At 38.9% G+C, this 24,846-nt stretch overlaps 1 protein-coding gene across 1 annotated transcript in view; it reads left to right on the top strand.

Annotated features, from left to right (window-relative positions):
- VEGFD (vascular endothelial growth factor D) overlaps nucleotides 1–24,846 on the top strand; it is a 39,012-nt gene that overhangs the window by 6,536 nt on the left and 7,630 nt on the right. The window contains exons 2-4 of the mRNA XM_003805717.5: nucleotides 15,140–15,350; nucleotides 20,248–20,438; nucleotides 23,133–23,281. Of these exons, the coding sequence (XP_003805765.1) occupies nucleotides 15,140–15,350; nucleotides 20,248–20,438; nucleotides 23,133–23,281 (551 nt within the window). The remainder of the gene's footprint in view (nucleotides 1–15,139; nucleotides 15,351–20,247; nucleotides 20,439–23,132; nucleotides 23,282–24,846) is intronic.

Raw genomic sequence — 24,846 nt, 5'->3', positions numbered from 1 at the left:
GATGAACTAGACCTCAGGATTTTTAGATATCCAGGATCAGGATATGAACTACTGCATTAAATCATCTCCAACATCTACTCTCATGATGGCTTGTCTGACTTCATGATTTAAAAAAAATTCTAAAGCATTTTTAAGGCAGTATATTCACCCTGTGCTATTTTCCTGTGGGCATAGGATAGGGTTTGTGTGGATGTATCAAAGACTTCTCCACTGTCCTTCCAGGCACAAGCCATCCTATAAGGCGTTCCCTTTTAGGAGCCAGAGGTATAGAAGGAAGTCATCTGAGCCCATTATTCCAGCCTGTTGGTAACAGAAAGAGAGATGAGCAAAGTAGCATTTGGCTGCACAGGGGTCTGGACAAAACTTCAACATCTTGATGTTTTCCTTCATCCCTGAGATCCTTAGAAATGCTACCTATGCTTTCATTTTATGCTAGGTTGTTTGTAAAATCATGGTAAATTATGGCAAAATACTCTGGTCAGATACTTTATCAGGTTAGGCCAGGATATGCTGTGAAAACAAACACCCCCAAAATCTTGGTGGTTCATAAACAACAGAGACTTATTTATTGCTTATACCACATGACCAGCCTGGTTCATCTGGGGTCAAATCCACATGGGGATGAAGCTGGCTGAGTATCCGATCTTGAATGTTAGGAATCACTATGACAGAGGGAGGGAGAGCCTGAGAGCGCCTCACCCTGGCACTTAAATTCTCTGGCCCAGAAGTGACACATATTACTTCTAGTTGCAGCCCCTTGACCCACTGCCCCATCTAGCCACAAAGGGCCAGGAAGTGCAATCCCACCATGCGCTCAGAAGGCAGAGAGATAGAAATATTTGACAAACCGTATTAATGACTGTGACACATGGTGAGTTCTTCACATTGGTGACTTCTAAGTGCTTCTGAACACACCTTTGACTGTAGAATGTCAAAAACATTCTCAATTTTACAGCAGTGCTGGAAAATGAATTGTATTGAGACAACTTGGGAGGAGTAGAAGGAGATGGAATAAAAAAAATTCACTGATTTCTGTCATGTGTCATGCCTCCTTTAATGCACGGAAGAATGTATACTTTGCTTAGGAAATCACATTACCACATTCAGAACAACTTTAGTGAAGATGGGAAACAACCATGGCTGGTCAATGGGGTAAAGTGTGCTGAAGGAAGACAGGTTTATTTCTCAGGAGGCATCTTCTCCCTGGGAAAAGGAAAGACACATATTCATCTCAGTAAATATTTGTGGAATGTCTACCATGTGCCAGACATATGAGTGGAAATGATGTTTTTATAAAATAAAGATGTCTTAAGTATTTGCATGTCTTACTAACAGTCAGGGAGTTCAATTTGGCCAGTGGGAAGGATAATTTTATGCCTGAAACTTTAGTAATGTAAATTTTTATGCTGATTCTCTTTTTGTCATTCACTGAGTATTCCTAAGTAACTATAACACTCACATATTGGAGATGAGTATTGGTTTCCTGAAATCTAGATTTGGCTAACATTGCTTCTGGAAAGAGAAAATAACATGTGTTGAATGTCCCTATGGCAAATTCTTGCTGTTACTTACTGTTCCATTATGGAGAGTGTTAGAAAGAGTGTAATTTTGATTGAATGAATATGCTAAAAAAAACACCCTAAATAAGAAACTGCACAAAAAGAACAGAGTGGAATGAAAAAGTGAAAACAACTTTGCAATGGTGTGCTTCATTTATAAGTACATTGTCACAGCAAGACTAGGGATGATTGGGCATCTTAGAGAGTGCAGAGGATGTTGATAAGGAAGAGGAAGAGGAGATCAGTGGATTTTTGATATGGGACACTAGATCCTTAGGGAAGAAATGTGAAAGAGGGTATTCTGGGCTGACTGCCGCTGGCATAGCAAGGCTGCTTTGTAGAAGGGACAATAAAGTTTTGCATAAGGATCCTTTTTCCCATCCAATGGATTATGCTATACTTTAGCTGGAATAGGGCTGTAGCAGTTAGCTATTGCCACAATAATGCTGTGTAACAAAGCAGTTCAAATTTCAGTGGCTTAAAACATCACTACCTTATTCTCACTTATGTCTCCAAGTCAGCTGGGAGTCAGAGGATTAAGGCTCAAGGCTTAGGTTTGGTGCAGGTCAGCCCCAGGTGTCTCTCATCCTCCTTTGATCAGTGGGCTAGCAGGAGCATGTGCTTGCAATGATGGTGGAAATAGAAAAACGTGCAATCATAGGTGAGTTTCAAGCCTCTCCTTGCATCATGTCTTGTAATGTCTCATTGGTCAGTAGGGCTGGGAAATATATCCCTCCCTCAGAGAGTCAGGAGTGGAAATGAAATTGTTTTTAACAATAGCCTAATCACCATAAAGGCTTTGGGTGGCACACTGGGCCCTTGATCTTGGAGATCAGTGATAGACTGTAACAGACCTCAGAAACCCCTTGGAGTTATTCAGAGCATACTTCTAGAGGGTCTGGGGTTGTCTTGCCATTCAAGCCCATCCCACACCCATCTGCCCCCACATATCCTAAGCACAGTTATGTCAAGTGAGAACAGAGGCATTTGAGTGGAGCACAGATTTCAAACACATAAAGGCAGGGCATGGCCATCTCCCCCAGTGCTAGATGATCTGGCTGGGAGAAAACCACAAGCAGTCTTCATCAAATTGGAGGATGTGGAGGTCCCAGGCATTTAGTCCCCTAGTATGTCCTTAAAAAACCCAGACAGCCATGCACACACACTCACACAAATGCACACGCACACACACATACATTCACACACACACTCTTTTCCTGCATTTGTAGTTCCTTTCCTCAGTCTAAGTTTAATTAAACAACTTGGATTTCATATATATTCATTTAAATATAGAATTGCATAAAGAAAAGAGCCACCAGAACCACCAATGGTAGCATGAGGCCTCTGAAATGAAAGACGAGCCCACCCCAACCTTAAATGGCCAGGTTTCTGGATTTCAGAGAAGCAAGATCAGACCCTTGGCAGGTTCCATCTGAGCAGCCACAGCAGCCATAGCTACAGTAATAATTATTAGCAAGTGTGCGTTCTCCCTGCCCTAGTTAGTACACCCTATACCATCAGGTGTCATCTGTTCTAGGTAAAGTCAGACCCTAATAACAAAACATCAAAATGTAAAATGTGGGTTGCTTTTTCTTTACACACTTCTAAAGACATTTAAAGCCTGAGCAGATACCTTAAAATTCATCTTCTATCTGAAAATACCTCCTAGAACCATTTTAAAAAGGAGATGGAGGCAAGGTGGAGAGAAAAAGTTTGTCTTTGGTTGACACTGGGAAAGTTGTCTTTTAAAAAATTTTTTAATGTTTATTTACTATGGAGTTGCCGTGTCTTGCTCTTTTCAAGCTCACCTGTCCGGCTTCTAAGGAATATCAGGGACCCTAAAACACAGACTTCTAAACCCCAACACACAGGACACACCTAAGTGTGGAAAGAAAGGAAAGAGGAAGGAAAGAAAGGAAAGAGGAAGGAAAGAAAGGAATGCAACATTTATTGTGTGCCTACCATATACCTGACCCTTTCCTACATATGACCACATATAATCTCTTCATGAGCTTTATGAGGTGACCTATTATTAACAATGCTGCTTTATAAATGAGGAAACCAAGCCTTAAGGAAGTCAAATATCATATCCTCAGTCAAATAGCTAAAAAAAAAAAAAAAAAAGAAAAGAAAAAGAAAAGGTAGTGCCTGGATTCAAAGACAGCTTATTTTTTTAACTTATAGAGTAAAATGGATTTTTTCCCTTTTGGTGTGTAGTTCTATGAATTCTAACACATGTATAGATTTATATAACCACAACCATAATTAGGATACAGAACTATTCCATCACCCCCCAAAAATTCACTTACGTTATCCTTTTATAGTCAGACCCTCCTCCCAGCCTCCCAACCTCTGGCAATCACTGATCTGTTCTCCTTCACTGTCGTTTTGTATTTTTGGTTCACTGTCATTTTGGTTTTTTGGGAATGTCATATAAATTGAATCATACAGTATGTAGCAGTTTGAGATTGGCTTCTTTCACTCATACTGCCTTTGAGATTCTACCAGTGTCCCAGTAGTTCATTCCTTTTTATTGCTGAGTAGTATTCCATCGATTGCTGAACCATTCACCCATTGAATGACACATAAGTTGTTTCTAGTTTTTTGGCTATTGTGAATAAAGCTACTACAAACATTCATGTACATGTATTTATGTGAACATAAGGCTTCATTTATCAAGGGTAAAATCCCCAGAAGTAGGACTGTTGGGTCATATGGTGAGCATATGTTTATAAGAAACTGCAAACACATTTTCCAGAGTGTTATACCATTCAAAGCCAGTTTTGAACAATTCAAATCTATGCTTTTTCTTTCCAGTAAGCTGTTTCTCCAGATGACAGAGTGGTTTACTATATTAGGCAAAGCTTCATCTTGGGGAATGTTATTTCCAACTGAGAGCTATGGGAGGCAAAGTCACAAACCTTCAGCTCAGACTCACAAATCTAACTTGATCTGGGAAGATACCTCGACAGGTGGGGGAGGGAGAACATCTGCTGAGGAAGGCCGGGAGTGGAGTGAGACATTGCTACTTGGACCCCAAAACCAGGAAAAATTTGGTGGTTTTGGTTGAGCTTGAACCATCAGGTTAAACAGGAAATGCAAAATGCTCTTCCAGTGAAACAGAAGAAGCTGCTAAGAGGTAGAGGGAACATGGAACTATTTGTATTGCAATCGAATCCACCTCCCCAAACTCACTGCAAAGGGAAATTGCTGACTGCAATGTCCCTGAACTCCAGGGTGAGTAAGAAGAGAACCACGCCCCCCAGGGAACACTTGTAAATTTTTAAGCAAATCTAGGGAAAGTTGTGTAAAATGTGTCCCTTCCATAACTCACCCTAAAGCTTCTGGGTATTCTAAATATACAAATTCTATTCATCACACCGTTTTATCACCAAGCTTCCTGAAGGCATATTGCCAACACAATTTGACAAAGAAAATAGCACCAACAGCTTTTTAAAGCCTTGGAAGGATAGTCTCAGACCCATGGCTCTCTAGAGGTCCAGGGATGAATCTAGCAAGGCTGGCCTCCTTTTCCATATATATAGAACAGGAGGATTGTTAATAGCATGGGATTGGAATGGCTCAAGAAAAGCTTTTTGAAGCTCTTTGAGAAAAGTAGCCAGGGTCCCCCCTTAAACCTTCTTTGTTGATCGCCTTACAGCTCAAAACCAGCATTGGAACCGGCTAGGTACTCCCAAACCAAAGCCTCTTCCACTTGGCATGTATATTTATATTCTCATATCTTCTTTCAAATACCTTTTAGGGTTGCCTTTTGAAAGGATTATAATTTGTACTTTTTTGTTGAATTCAGTAGGTTAAAGCAGTACCTATTATCTTTAATTTTATTTTGAAAAATTGGTTGGTTTGGCTTTTGGGGAATTTGAGAGGCAATTTAGTCTGTCATTTAGGATGGCATCATATAAGGCAGCCAACTTCATCATGCTATTTAGCCTGAAAAGCGATATTGTTGATCTTCAACCTTGAAAAAGTCGTACAGGTTGGGAGCTGACCTGCAAATGGTCAGGTATCTTGAGATAGGAAAAGGATTTACAAATCCAGGTCAGCAAGATACTCATACAAATATTTTGAACCCAAGGTATACATCAAATAGATTTAAAGACTAAGACTATTTCTGAGCATGCATCGACCGTTTGAAGACTAGTGGACTTGTATGAAGTTCAGGAGTTAACCTGGGTCTTGTAACTTAAAAACAGCATTTCTCATGCCCTAAATTAGTAGTAGAGAGACAATATAGAGAGTTCCTATATAGCCCTCACCTATCTTCCTCTAAGGCTAACACCTGGGAAGTTTTTTTAAAAAAAATCCTGATGGCAAAGCTGCAGCCCAGACCCAAAAAATGAGAATCTGTGAGATTTAAGATTCGAGCATCAGTATTTCTTTGAAGCTTATTCCCAGGTAGATTCAAGAAGAAGCCAAGATTTTGAACCCCTGCTTTATTATTTTTTTTTTGTGAGAGCTTTAATGGCACAAAATGTTTATAGCTACAAGTTATACATGTATTGTAAATTGTATATAACGATACAAAGTGCTAACTAAATAGATGGAGAACGCATAACCACTTTGGCTCAGTTAATCCAATAATTTCCACAATGGGTTCATGAAAAACCTCATCTGACTGGCTAAGTCTTCAATTCTCATTTTTTTAGAATAGTAAATATTTTTACTGCAATCATAGGAACTTGTTGCGCTTTCCAATGTGCAAGTTTCTGCAGTTTTGCTCTTGATTCTATTTACAAATATCTTAAGCCAGTTTTCATCAAATATATGAAAAACGAAGCCTGCCTTTTTGTCCCCAAATTGTAAATAGGTGTAAATCTTTTTAAGCATCAATCTCACAATTTCAACAGTTAATTGTTGAATTCTCCTTTCCAATACACGATGTTTTCGTTCAACACAAATCTGGGTAGTAGTAAAATGTTCATCCCGTGTGTTAGGGCTACAGATACATACTACGTGCTCTCATAATAAATTTTACTGTTATGATGTATTCATTTTTTAAGTAATTTTCCATAATTTCACTGATGCTTTAAGAAAAAGAGCAACACTATGTTTCTTTTTAACGTTGAAAGAAATCATAAGTATACCCAGGTTCAATGGCACTACTGATAGAACTGCTGCTGAATTTGGAATGAGCACAATGCACTAGCTGTAAGAAGTCAGTTTTGGGTAATGAATAATTTTACTTTTCCCTCCTGTAATACCAATTTCATACTGTAGCAGTTTATCTAGTCAGTTCTCCTAACTTTCTGTCCATTCCAATTTTATTCAGGCTTTTCAAAAATCAGTGAGCCATCAGATTTACTTTCTTCCCAAAGAAATTCAAATATGAACGCTTGAAATAAATAGGTTATAGAAGGCAAATCAAGTGTTATCAGGTTTAAGATTAAGACAGAAACATGGTCTAATAAAAAGATGTCCAAAATTATCTAGACATCAAATGCTAGAAAGAAAAAAGAAAATTACTTGCAAAGCTATTTAGGATATATCATCTTTCTTAAAGATTGCCAGCTATATTCTTGAAAAAAAGATAAAAATTTTCTTGTTTAACCTGCATGTTATTTTCCACTATAACATTAATTTTACAAATGTTGATGTGAGAGAGAAGAGTTAGATAGTTTCTGCAAACTGGCAAACCTGGCTGTGATAGTGTTTTTATTCAAGTTTACCTGGTGCACTTTATAGATTGCTAGCTTTAAAATTAACAATGTGAACCCCTGCTTTAAACCCTTCTCAAAGTGCAGTCAGCCAATCAACAGTATTGCCATCACCTGGGAACTTGTTAGACCCCACTTTGTCAAACTCATTTCCTGGTATGACAATGAATCTGGCTACAGCAACAGGGTGGTGGACCTCATGGTCCACATGGCCTCCAAGGAGTAACACCCCAGGACCATCAGCCCCAGTGAGAGCATGAGAGAAAGAGAGAGGCCCTCAGCTGCTTGGGAATCCCTGCCACGCTCAGTCCCCACCACACTGAGGATCTCCTCTCCTCACAATTTCCATGCAGACCCCCTGAAGAGGGAAGGGCTTAGGGAGCCCCACTTTGTCATGTACCACCAATAAAGTTCCCTGTACTCAGCCAAAAAAAAAAAAAAAAAAAAGAAAGAAAAAAGAAAAAGAAATGCAGCATCCTGTCTTGCCCCAAACCCACTGCGTCAGAATCTGCATTTTAACAAGATCCCCAGGTATGCACATTAAGTTTTGAGAGGCAGTACTACATATAAAATATGCAACAGACCACACAAACCTGGGCCCAATTGCTATTTGTCAGATACATGTATGTATTTATTACTTATAAATTCCTTCATCAGATATGTATTACGTGCTTATTACTTTAAAAAGATGAATCAGACACATATCCTACCCTCAAAGAGATCTCAGTCTAGTAAGGGAAATACAATGTGTTCATAAATAATATAGTCTAAGTTAGGGACTTCATAAAATGCTTGATGAAAGAAGTGGCATTTATTTTGGACCTGGAATGAGAACTGAAAGAAGATATTCAAAAGACAAGTGATGTAGTGATGTAGTTTTGAATACATGAATAATCTCAGGGTTACTTTTTCTATAGCTTTTGGTGAATCAAGTTGTTTATTCATACATTTAATAAATATTTATTCAGCTCTTACTATTGCTATAAGACAGATACCATTACTGCTCAGGTGGTTTTTACAACCTAGTGGGGAAGACAAGCAGATAACAAGAAATGACACAATTCATTAGTGTTACTGGTAGCGCTGTGAAGGACAAGGATGGGGTGCTAGAAATCCATGTGACGGACCAGACCTAGGCAGGGGTGGGAGTTATGGAGGAGGTTTCCCTGAGTAGGTAACATCTAAGCTGAGAAAGATTTAGTTAGACAAAGAGTGAATGGCATTCCAGGCAAAGGAAACAGCATGGACTAAGGTCAAAACAAGAAGAAATGAACGAAAGAGCAAGTTGATAAAATGGATGTCCAATAATATTCCATTGTTCAACTATGCAACATTTTTCATTGCCTCCCAAATTGGGTCAAAGTAGCCTGGTCTTCATGCCTCCAGTCCTTCCTCTTTTTAAAAATTTTATACAACTATATTAATATAGAATTTACATACTATAAAATTTCATTCAAGTATATTAGGAAATTTACTGAGTTGTATAGCTATCATCCATATAAGGTCCGTTATGTCCCTTTGCAATGAACCCTCCATTCTCACTCCCAGCCTCAGGCAGCCAATAATCTATTTTCTGTCTCTAGGGGCTGGAAACTTAGGATTGGAATTAGTTGGTTGTATAATAAATTTAGCTTATTAGAGAACTGCTGAACTCTTTTCCAAAGCAACAATACAATTTTACAGTTTCATCAGCCATGTGTGAGGGTTCCTGTTGCTCCATATCCATTACAACACTTGGTATTGTCAGTCCTTTTGTTTATAGCCATTCTACTGGGTGTGAAGTGGTATCTCATTTCACCAGCCCCTCTTCCTAACTTATTTGCCAGATTCCCCACTTCTAAACTTGCTCTATGCCCAACCAAAGTGAACCCCTTGCTGTTTTTTTTTCCACTGAGGCTCGTTGATATCCCCAAATTATGCCTTTCTTCATTCTTTGAATGTGTTACTTGACTGGATATGTATTTTTGGTGAAGGAGAGGGGCTGGAAATTGAGAGATGAAATTGGTAGGAGTACAGAAGGCCGTTGACTTCCTCACAACATGGGACACTTCTAAGTTTCTCCTACAAACCCCACCACTATACCTTTCCAAATATCTTGCCTGCCATCTTGGTCACCCATGACCTAAATTAATACTTAGGAAGCTATGGAGATGCTCATGCTTCCTCAGGGGAGAATGCTGTGTGAACTTAGAAATTAGCAAAAGGAGAAATGACTACCCTTGAAATTGTACCACAGAAAGGAGCATACATTCAAATGATGGTGAAGTCTTATTAAAAAGACTTTAAGCCTCCCAATTTAGAAGCTGGCTTGTGGTAGCCAAGAAATTAGAGAATGATTTGTTATTTAAGAGTGAAATTGCTAGTAGTCTTGAATTAATTACCATAAAAAAGCTGCCGCTGTAATAAAAAGCAGAGATCTGGTAACCCTGCTTCATTCACTTTCTTCCTCTAGATGAAAACCTTTTAATTATTTTGATTTTGATTAGCACTTCCATCAGAAAATAGGAAGAAATTAGGAGCAATTTACTTGGCAAAGGTTTAGTAATTAAAACCACTGAAATCAATGGTTTAAGTATGTATTTGGGATAAACACATTTTTAATTGTTATTTTTGTCTTACCCAAGTGGATAACATAAAGTTCATTATACAAAAATCAACCAGTGCAGAAAGCCGATTGGAAACAAACAACCATTCTTGAACCCTTTGAAAATGTATGCCCTTGATGAATTAGTTGTCAGGTTTCTACTTAAGTTTAATTGTTAGTACTTCCACTTAAAATAGCAAAATGACTGTCTGCAATTTCTGTTATTTCAAACTAGGTTTTAAATTCTGGGGTTGGAAAGTAAGCTTAAATAACTCTGAGTACTTGAGTAAACACTGCATTTTTTATGATGAGGCAAGTTGTATGAGCCATTTAATTACTTTAATTCAATCCAGAGATTTGATATTTTCTCCTGAGTTCTCACAGTTGGATAGTTTAAAAATATTTCTAAGATTGAATTGAATCCTGTAAGAACTATAATAAAACCATACATCTGCCTGTTTTCTTTCTTTCTCTTTCTCTCCTTTCTTTTCTTTCTTTCTTTCTCTTTCTCTCCTCTTTCTTTCTCTTTCTTTCTCTCCTTTCTTTCTTTCCTTCTTTTCTTTCTTTGTTTTCTTTCCTTCCTTTCTTTCTTTCTTTCTTTCTTTCTTTCTTTCTTTCTTTCTTTCTTTCTTTCTTTCTTTCTTTCTTTCGTTCTTTGTTTCTTTCTTTCTTTCTTTTTCAAGATCTTGCTCCATTGCCCAGGCTGGAGTGCAAGTGGCGAGATCATGGCTCACTGCAACCTTGACCTCCCCAGGCTCAGGTGATTCTCCCACCTCAGTCTCCTGAGTAGCTGGGAGTACAGGCATGCACCAGCATGTCTGGCTAATTTTTGTATTTTTAGTAGAGACAGGGTCTCACCATGTTTCCAGTCTGATCTTGAACTCTTGGGCTCAGGCAATCCTCCCACCTCGGCTTCCCAAAGTGCTGGGATTACAAGTGTAAGCCACCATGCCTGGCCTTGTATTTTTGGATAGTATTGAGTGAAATTTGCCTCAATACATAAAAATCCTTTCAATATGCTTCAACTCTAAAATCTTTAAAAAGCTGCTTGGTTTCATTATTTTCACGTGGAAGCAGCATTGTCACAAAGTTTTATTTTGAAGACTGAATTGTATATGGAGTACTGTCCAACTAGAAGAGAATGAATAATCAGGAAAAGAGAGACTATTGACAAATAAGACTTAATGGAGAAGCATTGAATTTCAAAGCTGCCAGAGACATTAGCAATTGTTCAGTTTCATCTCCAGATTTCTTAGATGAGGAAGCTGTGGCAAGCCAATTTCACAAACCCGATCTATGATCCTCATGCTCCCCACTCCTCTCACTCCCACAATTTTGCCTTGATTCAAACTTTATAGAAAAGTGAGAAACCACAGGTATGAGCTCACTGAGCTTCCCAGGCAGTCTTGCCATCTACAAACCCATGTCATTCTGTATTTTCCTCTTGTTTCTGACAGTGATCCTCTCATCTAGTCACACTACATCCACTTATCTCTGGCACTTATGTCAAAACAACCCCTCTAGGTCCTGCCTTAGCTCTCCTGCATATGCTTTTTCTTTCTTCCTGTCTGTTGCCTCTTTCCCCCAGCTTATAATTCTCCCGCTTTTATTAAAAACATGCACCCACAGACACACACTCACATCTGGATTCCCAAGTGCGATAACCTTGTAGATTCATATTTTCAGATCGTTCTTAGTCCGTAGAATATAAAATTGATTGAATGATGGCAAACATCTGCAGATGACAATCATTTACAGAAATGGCACTAAAGCCATGAAGCTGAAGCTGCAGGACTTATGGATCCGGGCTAGAAGACAGGGGCCATCAAAAATTTAGCTTCAGTTGGAAATCGGCTCTTTTAGTGCACTACATCAGATCCATGAAAGAGGAAGGAAGAGTTACTGCTCATTGCTGCCTGGAGCTGTGACTTCTATGAAATTACTTAACGGGGCAAAGGAGGAAGCAGATACTTCCTTGCAACTAGGACGTGAGCTGAGCTGATCCCTGAATCATAAATACTCAACAAGATTCGGATTCAGGACCCAGGGAATTATGGGGTACAACCATAAAACTTCTAAATGTTGGAGAAAGAATAATGAGAAAGAAAAATGAATCTCTGAATGAAAATGGAACTACTAACCAAAATTCCAAATCACGTTAATATAATTATTACTAAGAATGACAGCAACAAAATGAATAATCAGGATATGTCATACCTATAAAGTTAAAATCTAAAATAATTTGAAGAAATACTTAAATATATTTGCAACCCTCAAAGAGATAAAGAAATAATATTCATAAAATTAAAATGACAAACTAGGGGCAGGGCGCAGTGGCTCACGCCTGTAATCCCAGCACTGTGGGAGGCCGAGGTGGGTGGATCACAAAGTCAGGAGATCGAGACCATCCTGGCTAACACGGTGAAACCCTGTCTCTAATAAAAATACAAAAACAAAATAAGCCGGGCGTGGTGGTGGGCGCCTGTAGTCCCAGCTACTCAGGAGGCTGAGGAGGGAGAATGGCGTGAACCCGGGAGGTGGAGCTTGCAGTGAGCCGAGATCGCGCCACTGCACTCTAGCCTGGGCAACAGAATGAGACTCGGTCTCAAAAAAAAAAAAAAAAAAAAAAAAAAAAACAAACTAGGAAGAATATACAGAAATGTAACAGAAAGTAGATAGGAAGAAGAATGAAGTAGAAATGCTTGAAATTAGAAATACGGTGATTGAAATTAAAACCTTAACAAAGTAAACTCTACACTCACAACAATTGGAGAGTTGGTGATTGGAAAGATGAACCAATTAATTTACCCATAACACATTAGAGAGAGGTGAAGAGGAAAAAATAGCTAAATATAAAAGCACATTTAAGAGACATGTAAGATGATTAAAAGCCTCCAACATTTTTCAAAAAAGAGAGTAGAGGCAATATTATAGGTGGAATAATGAAAATGATAATGGCTGAGAATATTAAAGAATTGAGAATAAAAAAGACAAGTGGCCTCAGATTGAAACTGCCATGAAGGTCTCTGTCTCAAATTCTCAACTCTGCTTTTGTAGTATGAAAGCAGCCATAGACAATAAGTAAATGAATGGACATGGCTGTGTGTCAATACAACTTGATTTACAAAAACAGGCAGGCAGCAGGCTAAATTAGGCTGGGAGGTCATAGTTTGACAGCTCTTGATCTAAAGAATAACCATTGTTGGCCAGGCGCAGCGGCTCATGTCTGTAATCACAACACTTTGGGCGGCCAAGGCGGGCAGATCACTTGAGCCCAGGAGTTCAAGACCAGCCTGCGCAACATGGCGAAACCCCATCTCTACTAAAAGTACAAAAATTAGCCGGGCATGGTGGCAGGCTCCTGTAGTCCCAGCTACTTAGGAGGCTGAGGCAGGAGAATCGCTTGAACCTGGGAGGCTGAGGTTGCAGTGAGCGGAGATGGTGCCACTGCACTCCAGCCTGGATGACAGAGCCAGACTCGGTCTCGAAAATAAATAAATAAAGAATAACCTTTGTTTACATTTTCATGTATATGTCTCCAGATGTTCCTCATATATCCATATAAGTATGTATATATGATGTACATAAGTGCATAAGTAAAAATACATAAGTAATTTTAAAAGAGGTTATATCATAGCTGAATCACACATGACTTAGACCACACTTGCTCTTCTGAGTACCCATTTTTGGACAACTCTCAGTGTCCACTAGCATGTCTAAAAAAAATTTCTCCTCCTAAAATGCTAATGCATGATGTAGATTTTAACTACAGCTTTTGAGGCTCAGTGGAGGAGAGTGTACATCACACTACCCAATGCAAAGCCTTTTAACAGCCCCTTTTGCTCATCTTTGTTTTCCTTCACTGTTCCTCGCCCTGCAGCAGGCAGCTGACATTCACTTTTCCCTTCCACCCTCCTCTCTCAGCACTGGTCCTTTGCCTCCTCCCTCATCCCAGCTCTACAAATGGCCTCAGCCTGCATATTCCAACCATCCAGCAAAACAAACATCTAGTAACTACCGGGTCAGCAAGAGAAAATCGGAGGCCCTAGCCATAGATAGATCACCTTATCATTTCTCCAGCACATTCCAGGAAGGATCTCAATTCGTTCTGTCCCAATATACCTCTACATCCTTTGTTTTGATGGTCACATAGAATTCATTGTATGCATATATCATTATTTATATAACTAAGCCCCCAATTTTGAACAAGAGGCTACATACTGAAAATCTTTTATCTACCAAGTCTTTTTTTTCTTACAAACCCATCCAATACAGTTGCACTGTATCCGCCAATACAGTTCATGCAACTGTATGGAAAGCAAACTCTAGAAGAGTATTTGATAACTCTATAAGAATATTAAACTCTTATACTTCTAGAGCGTAAAACCCCAGAAAAGTATTTTGTCAGAAGAAAATCATGTTTTTGAAATAGTAGGTTTTAAAAGAAAACAAAGAGAGTTAGAAGTAAGAAAATTCAGGTTATCAGGGGCTTGATATCTTTTTTTTGTGACTGTAGTCAGGTTACCCAGGCCTTTGTGGATCAATTTCTCAAACAAATAACAGAGATGAAAACAACTGTCAGTAGCTACTGTCACAAAAATAATATGATAAACATCTATTCGTTTCCTATGGCCGCCACAACTAATTATCACAAACTTGGTGGCTTAAAATAACAGAAATGTATTTTCTCACAGCTCCAGAGTCCAGAATTCCAAAATGGAAGGGTCAGCAAGGCTGCACGCCCTCCAAACACTCTTGGAGAGAATCTTTTCTTGCTTCATCCAGCTTCTGATGGCTCTAGGCAATCCCCCGCTTGTGACTGCATCACTCTGGTCTCTGCCCCCATCTTCAAATGGCCTTCCTCTGTGTCCCTGTCTTCTCTTCTGTCTCTTATAAGGACACTTGTCATTGTACAGTATTTAGGGTCCACATAGATAATCCAGGAGGATCTCATTTTAAGATCCTTAACTTCATTACATCTGTACAGATCCTTTGTCCAAATTAAGGTAATGTTCACAGGTTCTGTGGGTTAGGATGTGGACATATCATTTTGAGGCCCACCATTCAATGCACTACAATTTTCTTTGTAAGTGTTCTGAGAACCCAGGAAGAATAAGTAAATCCTCTGATTCAATCAAAAATGAGCAGAATGTAAACCAAAAATACTAGAAGATATCCTTTTTCCTAGGCACTGGCATACATTTCAATAGTATCTCTAATTACAGATGTATTTACACTTCTAAGTGTCAGAAATGAAGATTATTATGACAAATTTAAAATTTAGTAACTTGTTTTTAAACTGGTATTTTTGTTTTTTTAAGCGATCATCTCAGTCCACATTAGAACGATCTGAACAGCAGATCAGGGCTGCTTCTAGTTTGGAGGAACTACTTCGAATTACTCACTCTGAGGACTGGAAGCTGTGGAGATGCAGGCTGAGGCTCAAAAGTTTTACCAGTATGGACTCTCGCTCAGCATCCCATCGGTCCACTAGGTTTGCGGCAACTTTCTATGACATTGAAACACTAAAAGGTAGGTGTGTGGATGTGGAGACAAATTCTTTCTCTTTATCAGATAGTGACAAACACACTTACTTTCTCCAAAAGTCTGCGTAGGGCAGACACGTGTCAGAGGGAGAATGAAAGTCGGTCTTTGATTTCCAGTATTAGTGCAGAATCTTGATTTTTTAATGTTTACTTCACAGAGAAATATATTCAATATGATTTTGAGATAAAAAACACAAAAGAACATCTCAAAATATAGAAATAAATTTAACTCAAGGATGTGGGGGCAAAGAAAACCCAGGAAGACTATTGTTCTCAATAGAAAAACAATCATCAGGTTTACTTAGAAAATAAAACCTGGGGATTCATCCACAAGGAGTATTCTACTGCCATACATACATAGACAAAAACCAAAGATGGCCAGGCATGGTGGCTCATGCCTGTAATCCCAGCACTTTGGGAGGCCAAGGACGGCAGATCGCTTGAGCCCAGGAGTTTGAAACCAGCCTGGGCAACATGACGAGACCCCATCTCTACAAAAAAATAGAAAAAAATAGCTGAACATTGTGGTACGTGCCTGTATTCCCAGCTACTTGGGAGGCTGAGGTGGGAGGATCGGCTGAGCCCAGGAGGTCGAGGCTGCAGTGAGCCATGATCATGCTACTGCACTCCAGCCTGGGCAACAGAGCAAGATCCTGTCTCAAAAAAACCACCCCCTCCCCGAACCAATAGATTAGGTATAGCTTTTTTTTTATTTCTGCAAAGTTGTATGATTTTTTAGTAAAAGTGAAAAGTAAAAGTTAGACACTGAGTTGTAATATTGGGTACTGGTATTGCTAGGAGAATAATGAAGGGAGAAAATTCTCAAGACAAAATGATCAAAACTCCAGACTAGAAAATAACATAATTTGAAATAAGGGTAATGATCGTTCCCTAGTAACGTATGAAGATTCTTTAAAAGAAAATCAGGCCAGGTGTGGTGGATGACACCTGTAATCCCAGCATTTTGGGAGGTCGAGGCAGGTGGATCACCTGAGGTCAGGAGTTCGAGACCAGCCTGACCAACATGGTGAAAACCCATCTCTACTAAAAATACAAAATTAGCCAGGCATGGCGGTGCATGCCTGTAATCCCAACTACTTGGGAGGCTGAGGCAGGAGAATCGCTTGAACCCAGGAGGCGGAGGTTGCAGTGAGCCAAGATTGCACCATTGCACTCCAACCTGGGCAACAAGAGTGAAACTCCATCTTAAAAAACAAAAAAACAAAAAACAAAGAAAGAAAGAAAGAAAACCAGTGTGAGTAGGTACTGTCATAATGAATAAAATGCTTGTCAAGTAAAGTTCTGTGGTTTCTGATTAGGCACTTAATTTTTTGATGTCATGTCAAAACAACACAAGAAGCTGCTACAGCATTGCTGATCTAGCATTCTAGATTTGATTAACATGATTACCTGGTAACTGACTATATATATAGCATAATTCAAATTAACCACTAGGCCAAAACTATTTTTTTCTTTCTACCTAAAATTGTATTTGTTTTTTCCCATTTGTAAAAAGATGTTGGGGTTGCACAGACCTCTGTTGTTGGCTGTGGGGAGAGCTGTGCATAGATGGGGACATATTCTTTGGTAGCACCTTGGGCATGAGTGTGAAGAGGATTCTTTGTGTTCATGTGTATGACTGTGTGTCTAAGTGAGTTGATGTGGTAGGAACCATAGCCTCGAGCTCACTTCAGACAGAAATTTGAAGCTCTAGATGTTTCTATGTGGTGAATTAATATAGCCTTCATGAGAACAAAGGGTTGGCACCTCATCTAGAGGTCAAAGACCTTAACCAGATTACCTGACTGAAGGCCTGAGGTGAACCTGGAGCTATTTCATGAAGATGAACGTTACCATAAAACCAAGACTAGGTGATCTTAAAAAAGTCAATGACATTGACATTTTCTAAGGAGAAAACCATTAAAATATCACGGAATTTGCAAACCCTATGAATTTATCTCGTAATTTCTAGGGGATCATCTAAAGTTATTTACTAAGTTAGAAGCAGTCAATAATGAAATCAGCATGTTACACCAATTAGAATTTGTTATCAACTCTCCCTTGTGGATTTCAAGGTAATTTCCTGAGGCAGAGCAGTCCTGCTGGGAAGCAGTAAAGAATAGTAGAGTTATGAAGCCTTTAATCAGTGATGTTGGTCATAATTGCATATGATTTTGATTAAAAGCTTACCACTCCAATTTCAAAACTTAGTTTTATAAAAAGAGAAAAAGCAAATGGAAAGCAACCTTTAAGTAGAATTTTAAATTGGGAATATTTTCATAGGTTGGTTTCTTGTTTTTTCAAGGATTCATGATTAATTATAGTGAATTAAATAATAACCATAATAATACTTAACTGAGTAATTTATCTCTCATGTGTTCAGCCTTCAGGCTTTTTATATAAATATTAATAATCAGAAATTTTTAAAAAGGTTTCTTGGGGGCTGGGCACAGTGGCTCACGCCTTTAATCCCAGCACTTTGGGAGGCTGAGGTGAGCGGATCACAAGGTTAAGAGATCAAGACCAGCCTGGCCAACATGGTGAAACTCCGTCTCTACTAAAAATACAAAAATTAGCTGGGCATGGTGGCGCATACCTGTAATCCCAGCTACTTGGGAGGCTGAGGCAGGAGAATCGCTTGAACCCAGGAGGTGGAGGTTGCAGTGAGCCGAGATCGCGCCGCTGCACTCCAGCCTGGCAACAGAGTGAGACCCTGTCTCAAAAAAAAACAAAAAGTTTCTCAGGATAGAATGTTTTATTATGAGGAAAAAAATTAAAAAAAAACAAAGTTTAGGTAGACTGTGTAGTATAATGCAGTGCTCCAGACAACTCATATTATGTTTTCAGTGATTGAAGAAGCAACATATGAAAAAAATTGGTATTAAGGGATGAAAAAGGAGAAAGGAATGGAGAAGATGTTATAAGGGAATAATTTAGGGACTAGGGTCACATCTCAAATGGTAATATTGTATCAGTATACTTCAAACAGAGGTTTTCTCTATTCCTTCTATTCCCCTATATGGGACTTCAGAATAATCTCAGGAGAGTTCTTGAAAATGCAGTAAAAATAAAGGAGAGTTTGCCTATTGTTGCATAACACATTACCACAAAACTTAGCTACTTAAAACAATATTTATCTCAGTTTCTGTGGGCCAGAAATGCTGACATGGCCTAGATGAGTTTTTCTGCTTCAGATGTCTCTGGAGGCTGCAGTTAAGATGTTGGCTTGGGCTGCAGGCATCTTAGGGCACAGCTGAAGCAGAGTGTGCTTTCAAGTTCAGTCAGCTGTTGTTTGCAGGACTCAATTCCTCACAGGCTGTTGGACTGAGGGTCTTAGTTCCTCGCTGGCTATTGGCCAGAGGCTGCCTCAAGTTCCTTGTCGTGTGGACCTTTCTAACATGGCGGCAAACTAACACAAGAACAGAAAACCAAACACTGCATGTTCTCACTCATAAGTGGGAGTTGAACAATGAGAACACATATACACAAGGAGGGGAACATCACAAACCAGGGCCTGTTGGTGGGTGGGGGGCAAAGGGAGGGAGAGCATTAGGACAAATACCTAATGCATGCGGGGCTTGAAACCTAGATGACGGGTTGACGGGTGCAGCAAACCACCGTGGCACATGCATACCTGTGTGACAAACCTGCACGTTCTGCACATGTATCCCAGAACTTAAAGTAAAATAAGCTAAAAAAAAAAAAAAAAAAAAAAGCCTGCAAGTGGAGAAGGAGAAGGAGAGAGAGTGTGTGTGTGTGAGAAAGTGAGACAGAGTAAGAAAGAAGGGAGCTTGCAATAAGTAGAAACAAGACTGCAATCTTTTTTAACTTCATCATGGAAGTGGTATCCCATCACTTTTGCTGTATTCTCTTCATAAGAAGCAAGTTACTAGGTTCAGCTCACACACAAGGGGAAGGCATTTACACAAGGGCATGACTATCAGGAGATGGGGACCACTGGGGGTTAGTTTCAAAGCTGCGTACCACAAGAGATTTTCACCAGCACCACAACCCCACACATAATAAATAAACTCTACAGTTCCATGGCAAGCTACAAGGAAGTCTTTGTGTTGTCTTTATCATAAAATTGAATCTTTCCCCCAAAACACCTGTAGAAAGGCTATGCAGCATTAAGTATCAAAGGGTCAAAATCTAATTTAAAAAATAAATTATGAGAGAAAAGCAAGTACTGTTTTACAAGAAAGTATATAATTTTTTTATTCCCATAGGCTTCTTTTTTTGTTACCTTCAAATTAACTATGGTCAAAGGATTGCTCATTCCAGTAATAAGAACAGGCTTATTTTATCATTTCCATAAATATCAGTATCGGGCACTTGCAAATGAGAAAACTCTGATTTGAGTAAGGATTAGTTTCACTTCAATTTCCATTTATGCGTTTGCCAAGTTTAAATCCTACTGTAGTTACTTAAGCAACCAACAGAAACATATTTCTTGATGATGCTAAAACCTACCTACACCTGGCTTTAAAGCAGAAGAAATGCTATCCAGCTGTATCCTGTAAATTGCTTGATAAATAATATTTACATGTTATTTCTTTACACGCTTCTATTTACTTCCCTATTAGCCAGCTTCTCCAGATGTATTCAATGTAATTATGTACAGGACATGGTGTTCTACCTCAAAGGGAAATAAAATACTTATATTCTACAAGGTATGGTATAAATGGGAAAGAGCACAGAGATTGGTTGTAACTTCTCTGCAAACAATCTTTGGTTAAAGGACTGACAAAAAATATCCATCTAGTAAAAGAAACAAGCAGTAGAAATGTGAAAATGACTGTGTTCAGCATAACCCTGGCACATGTTGGCACACCAGGGCCATTCCACCTGCTAGCCCCAGTGAGCTTTCTTTCTCTCTGCAGTTATAGATGAAGAATGGCAAAGAACTCAGTGCAGCCCTAGAGAAACGTGCGTGGAGGTGGCCAGTGAGCTGGGGAAGAGTACCAACACATTCTTCAAGCCCCCTTGTGTGAACGTGTTCCGATGTGGTGGCTGTTGCAATGAAGAGAGCCTTATCTGTATGAACACCAGCACCTCGTACATTTCCAAACAGGTATGAGGACATCGGCAAGCCTGCCGTCTCTAAAGCCCTGATGATAATAGTGTTGATAGCTACAACAACCTTGTTGCCAAACACTGTACTAAATGCTTTATGTGCATAATCGCATTTAATCTTTGAAACAAATCAAGAGGGTATTTTATGCTCCTTTATAGATGAGGAAACTGAGGCTCAGAGAGGTAACTTACTTATCCAAGTTTACACGGCTGATAAATAGCAGAGCTGGGATTCAAACCCAGGTCTGTGGGAGGCCAGAGCCTGAACTCTTATCAGTTATTGTCTCTCTGATGCTATGATGTCAAGACTCAGAAAACCATATGGAAGTTACTAGGACAGGATGTTAAAAGGAATGAAGATAGCTGATGGCAGTTTCTGTGTTGCTCAAATGGAGTGATTGAGAAAAATTTAATGAAGGTTGTGGGCAGAATTGGGGAAAGAGGGATGGGACAGTGAAGCACCTGAAGCTAGCAAAAAGGGTGAGATTTCCCCACCCTTCGACTGAGGAGACAAGGGGAGGGAGCAGTTATGGGAACCCAGAGGGAAAGCGGAGAAGAGGGTTTCTGGACTGGCCACTGTCAACTCTTAGCCTGGCAGGGAGTAGGGGCAGGGGCTGGGAGAGGCAAGAGGGTTTATAGATGTAGCCCATGGAGAGCAGCGTCCTGGGGCACAGAGCCTGATGGGGAAGGAAGGAGAGAGGATGGTGTCTCTGGAGGGGCAAAGAGAGAATATCTAGCACAAAAGACATTTGGAAATAATTCTGCAGTCCCCATGAAAGAAATAATTCAGCCCTCTTCATCTTATAAAACTCCCTTTGCTTAGTAGGTAAGTTTTCCTTTCTCTGGTTACCATGTTTTTAATAAATGTCGCATATGAGAGCAGCAGTAACAAACTTGGGAAAGCAATACTAAAAAACTGTACATCAAACTACATTATTTTTGGTATCTGTTGCAAATTCTTTGAATGTTGATATACTTATTTGTCAGTTTGCCTATATGGTTTATTCTCCTTTTAACTGCAAAAAGAGGTAGTACAAGAAAATTACATGCACTGAATATATCCATGTTAGGTAATTTTCTTAATGCTGATTTGTTTTGTTAATAGATTTACTTATCCTTAATTTTGTTCCTCCACCCTCTAAAATATCCTTTAAACTGCAGAGTTTCTTTTTCTAAATTCTTTTAGAGAATCTTGGAGCTTGTGTGTATTTTAACCTCTACTATTTGACAATTAGGAAAAAAAATGACCCAAGTAGGGCTAAGCATCAATTCTTAGTAGAAAAAAAGCTTGCATAACGTAAGAGGGTTTAGTTCATGATCATGTGATTCCCTAGAGCATAGCCAAAAAATTGTGCAAGAAGATGAAGTTTATGCAAAGTAAACACTACAAAAACACTCTCACTGAGACTCATGGAAGTTCCATTACATATTGAGATGTCAGAATAAACACAACCTTAATGGATTGCTTCCACTTAATAGTTGAGTACTTTATTTTGACTGCTGCACTCAACAAATGATTAATTTCATACAATGTACTTAAGTGTAAGTGTACAGCAGTTTTTCTTCCAAATATGCATTTTTGAACATTTTAATAGTAGTTTTTAAAAAACTATCTCTCGCCCCAAAGTTATGGACTATTTGGCAAACCACCTCTTAGAAACAAAGTGAACAAATGAATACTCTATGTAGTAAGGACTACGTGGAATGGTGATTGAATGGACAATGCATTAAAATCAACTTCAAACTCATCCACACATCATAGAACCACTCAAGAAAGTTGTATAATCTCTCTGTACATCTGTTTCTTCACCTGTAAGATGGGGATAATAAAAACCCACCCCATAATATTGTTATAAGGGGTAAATGAGTTAACATGAAAGCACTTACAACAGGGCCTGGCCTATGGAAAGCGTAGAAAGAATGATATACATGTTAGCTATAATTATTTGTTTGGGCATGATGATCTTGTATCAGTCAGCTATTAATACACAGTGCTACATAACAAACACACTAAAACTCAGTGGTTCCAAACAACAATGATTTACTCTCACTTATGTATCTGAGGTTCAGTTAGTTTAGGGTGGATTCAGCTGGGCTTGACTCTAAGCTGCAGTGTGAGTCCAAGTCAACTTCTATGTTTCCCATCGCTTGGACCAGCAAGCCTGCCGGATTATGTTCTTTTCATGGCTACAGCATAAGTTTGAGAAAACAAGCCCCATAAAACATGCACAGTTCAAATTTGTACTTCTGTCATGTCTGCTAACATCCCACTAGCCAAAGAAAGTGACATGGCCAAATAAAAAGTCAAGAGACAGGAAACTATATTTCTTCAATAGAGATGGTGTGAGAAGGGATGAATAAATAGTTTGAATAATAATCTATTCTAATAAAATCCTAAAGAAACTGCATAGCTTTAATCTCATTTAACCCTTATGATTTACACTCAAATTTAAAGCAGGAGCAGGGATTAACAGTACCATTTTACAAGAGTATCAATGATCAAAAAGTTAAAAGATTTGACCAAACTTAAACACTTCATAAAGTTAGATGAGACTGTTTAGTTCCATTCTTAATGGACAACTTGGCTAAAGTCATTGCCATAAATGACAAAGGCAAAAATTCAGACTAGAACAACTTTAAAAATAATATATAAAATTAAAAAAAATATTGTGGTTATCTTTCTCTGCTGTAGCTCTTTGAGATATCAGTGCCTTTGACATCAGTACCTGAATTAGTGCCTGTTAAAGTTGCCAATCATACAGGTTGTAAGTGCTTGCCAACAGCCCCCCGCCATCCATACTCAATTATCAGAAGATCCATCCAGATCCCTGAAGAAGATCGGTAAGCACTTTTGTTTTTTTTTTTTATACTGGATTATGCTTATTTTTGCCTTGCCAAAACTGTGTGTAGAGGATTTTTCATTAATGTAGAGTTATCAATTTATCTTCAAATTATTCATATTTTAGCTTCTAACCTGAACCTACTGGTAATAACTGGCAAATACATATTTTTATTAGATGTTAGATATATATTGTGGTAGGACCAAAACGCTCAGTGGTATGAGCTTGTCATGTCTACTTGTAGACACGTTTGTTCTTAATATGCATAGTCTACTGCAGGTGTAAAACCGCTCTAACCTCAAATTTAGCACATGTTCCAGAACAAGCATTAAATAAAACTTATTTCAGGCTGTTTGTATATTTACATCCTGAAATGAGAGAAAACAAAGAAGATTCCTGGGGTCATTGGGGAGTGACAAAACTAGCAGCACGTGAGTTTTGCAACTTTCTAATCTTTCCCCCTTAAGATTACCAAATGGAAAACCCTTATTTTAAATTAAAATGACTTAAAATTAATTTGGCTTTGAAATTCTCTTGAGATTAATTTTGTGATTATTTATAAGACAAACGACAAAACCAAAGGTAAGGATCACTTATTTGAAGAAAAAAAAGGATTTAATATAAAGAAACAAGTAAAGGGTAACTGAATGAAAAGATCATTAGTTAGATACTTAGACTTTGCAAAAGTAAAGCAATAAATATATTGTGTGAGTGGCAAGTAAAAGAGTAAGCTGGTGATTAGTTAACATTGAACCAAGAAGACACCTCCGCCTCTCTCCAGCAGAAAAGAAAACTTGTAGAAAAGCAACATTTATTCTCAAGATGTTCCTGTTATTCTGGCCAATGCTTTTATCTTTATTTTAAAGAAAATAATCTTAGAGGCCGGGCACGGTGGCTCACACCTGTAATCCCAGCAGTATGGGAGGCTGAGGCGGGCAGATCACGAGGTCAGGAGATTGAGACCATCCTGGCTAACACGGTGCAACTCCGTCTCTACTAAAAATATTTAAAAAATTAGCCGGGTGTGGTGGTGGGTGCCTGTAGTCCCAGTTACTTGGGAGGCTGAGGCAGGAGAATGGCATGAACCTGGGAGGTGGAGCTTGCAGTGAGCCAAGATCGCGCCACTGCACTCCAGCCTGGGCAACAGAGGGAGACTCCGTCAAAAAAAAAAGAAAAGAAAATAATCTTAGGAGGTATGTTAGAACATATTTAATTTTCGTAAATAAACTGTTGACAGCTATAATTTGCATAGTTTTAACATATACCTTCTTAAGAAGATTACAATTTCCAAAATTACAGTTTAGTTTCTAAACATTTCCACATAGAATATTTATAATTACAGAATCACTATCTAGTAAGATGCAGTTCATAAATACAAATTAAGCTCCTTTAAAATCTTTTTTTTTTTTTGAGACGGAGTTTCGCTCTTGTTGCCCCGGCTGGAGTGCAATGGCGAGATCTCGGCTCACTGCAACCTCTGCCTCCCAGGTTCAAGTGATTCTCCTGCCTCAGCCTTCCAAGTAGCTGGGATTACAGGCATGTTCCGCCACGCCCGGCTAATTTTGT

Source organism: Pan paniscus, chromosome X, assembly GCF_029289425.2.
Source record: "Pan paniscus chromosome X, NHGRI_mPanPan1-v2.0_pri, whole genome shotgun sequence".
In the NCBI taxonomy this organism is placed as follows: domain Eukaryota; kingdom Metazoa; phylum Chordata; class Mammalia; order Primates; family Hominidae; genus Pan; species Pan paniscus.
The sequence above is the reverse complement of the archived record's forward strand: the minus strand, read 5'-3'. Positions and strand labels throughout refer to the sequence as shown.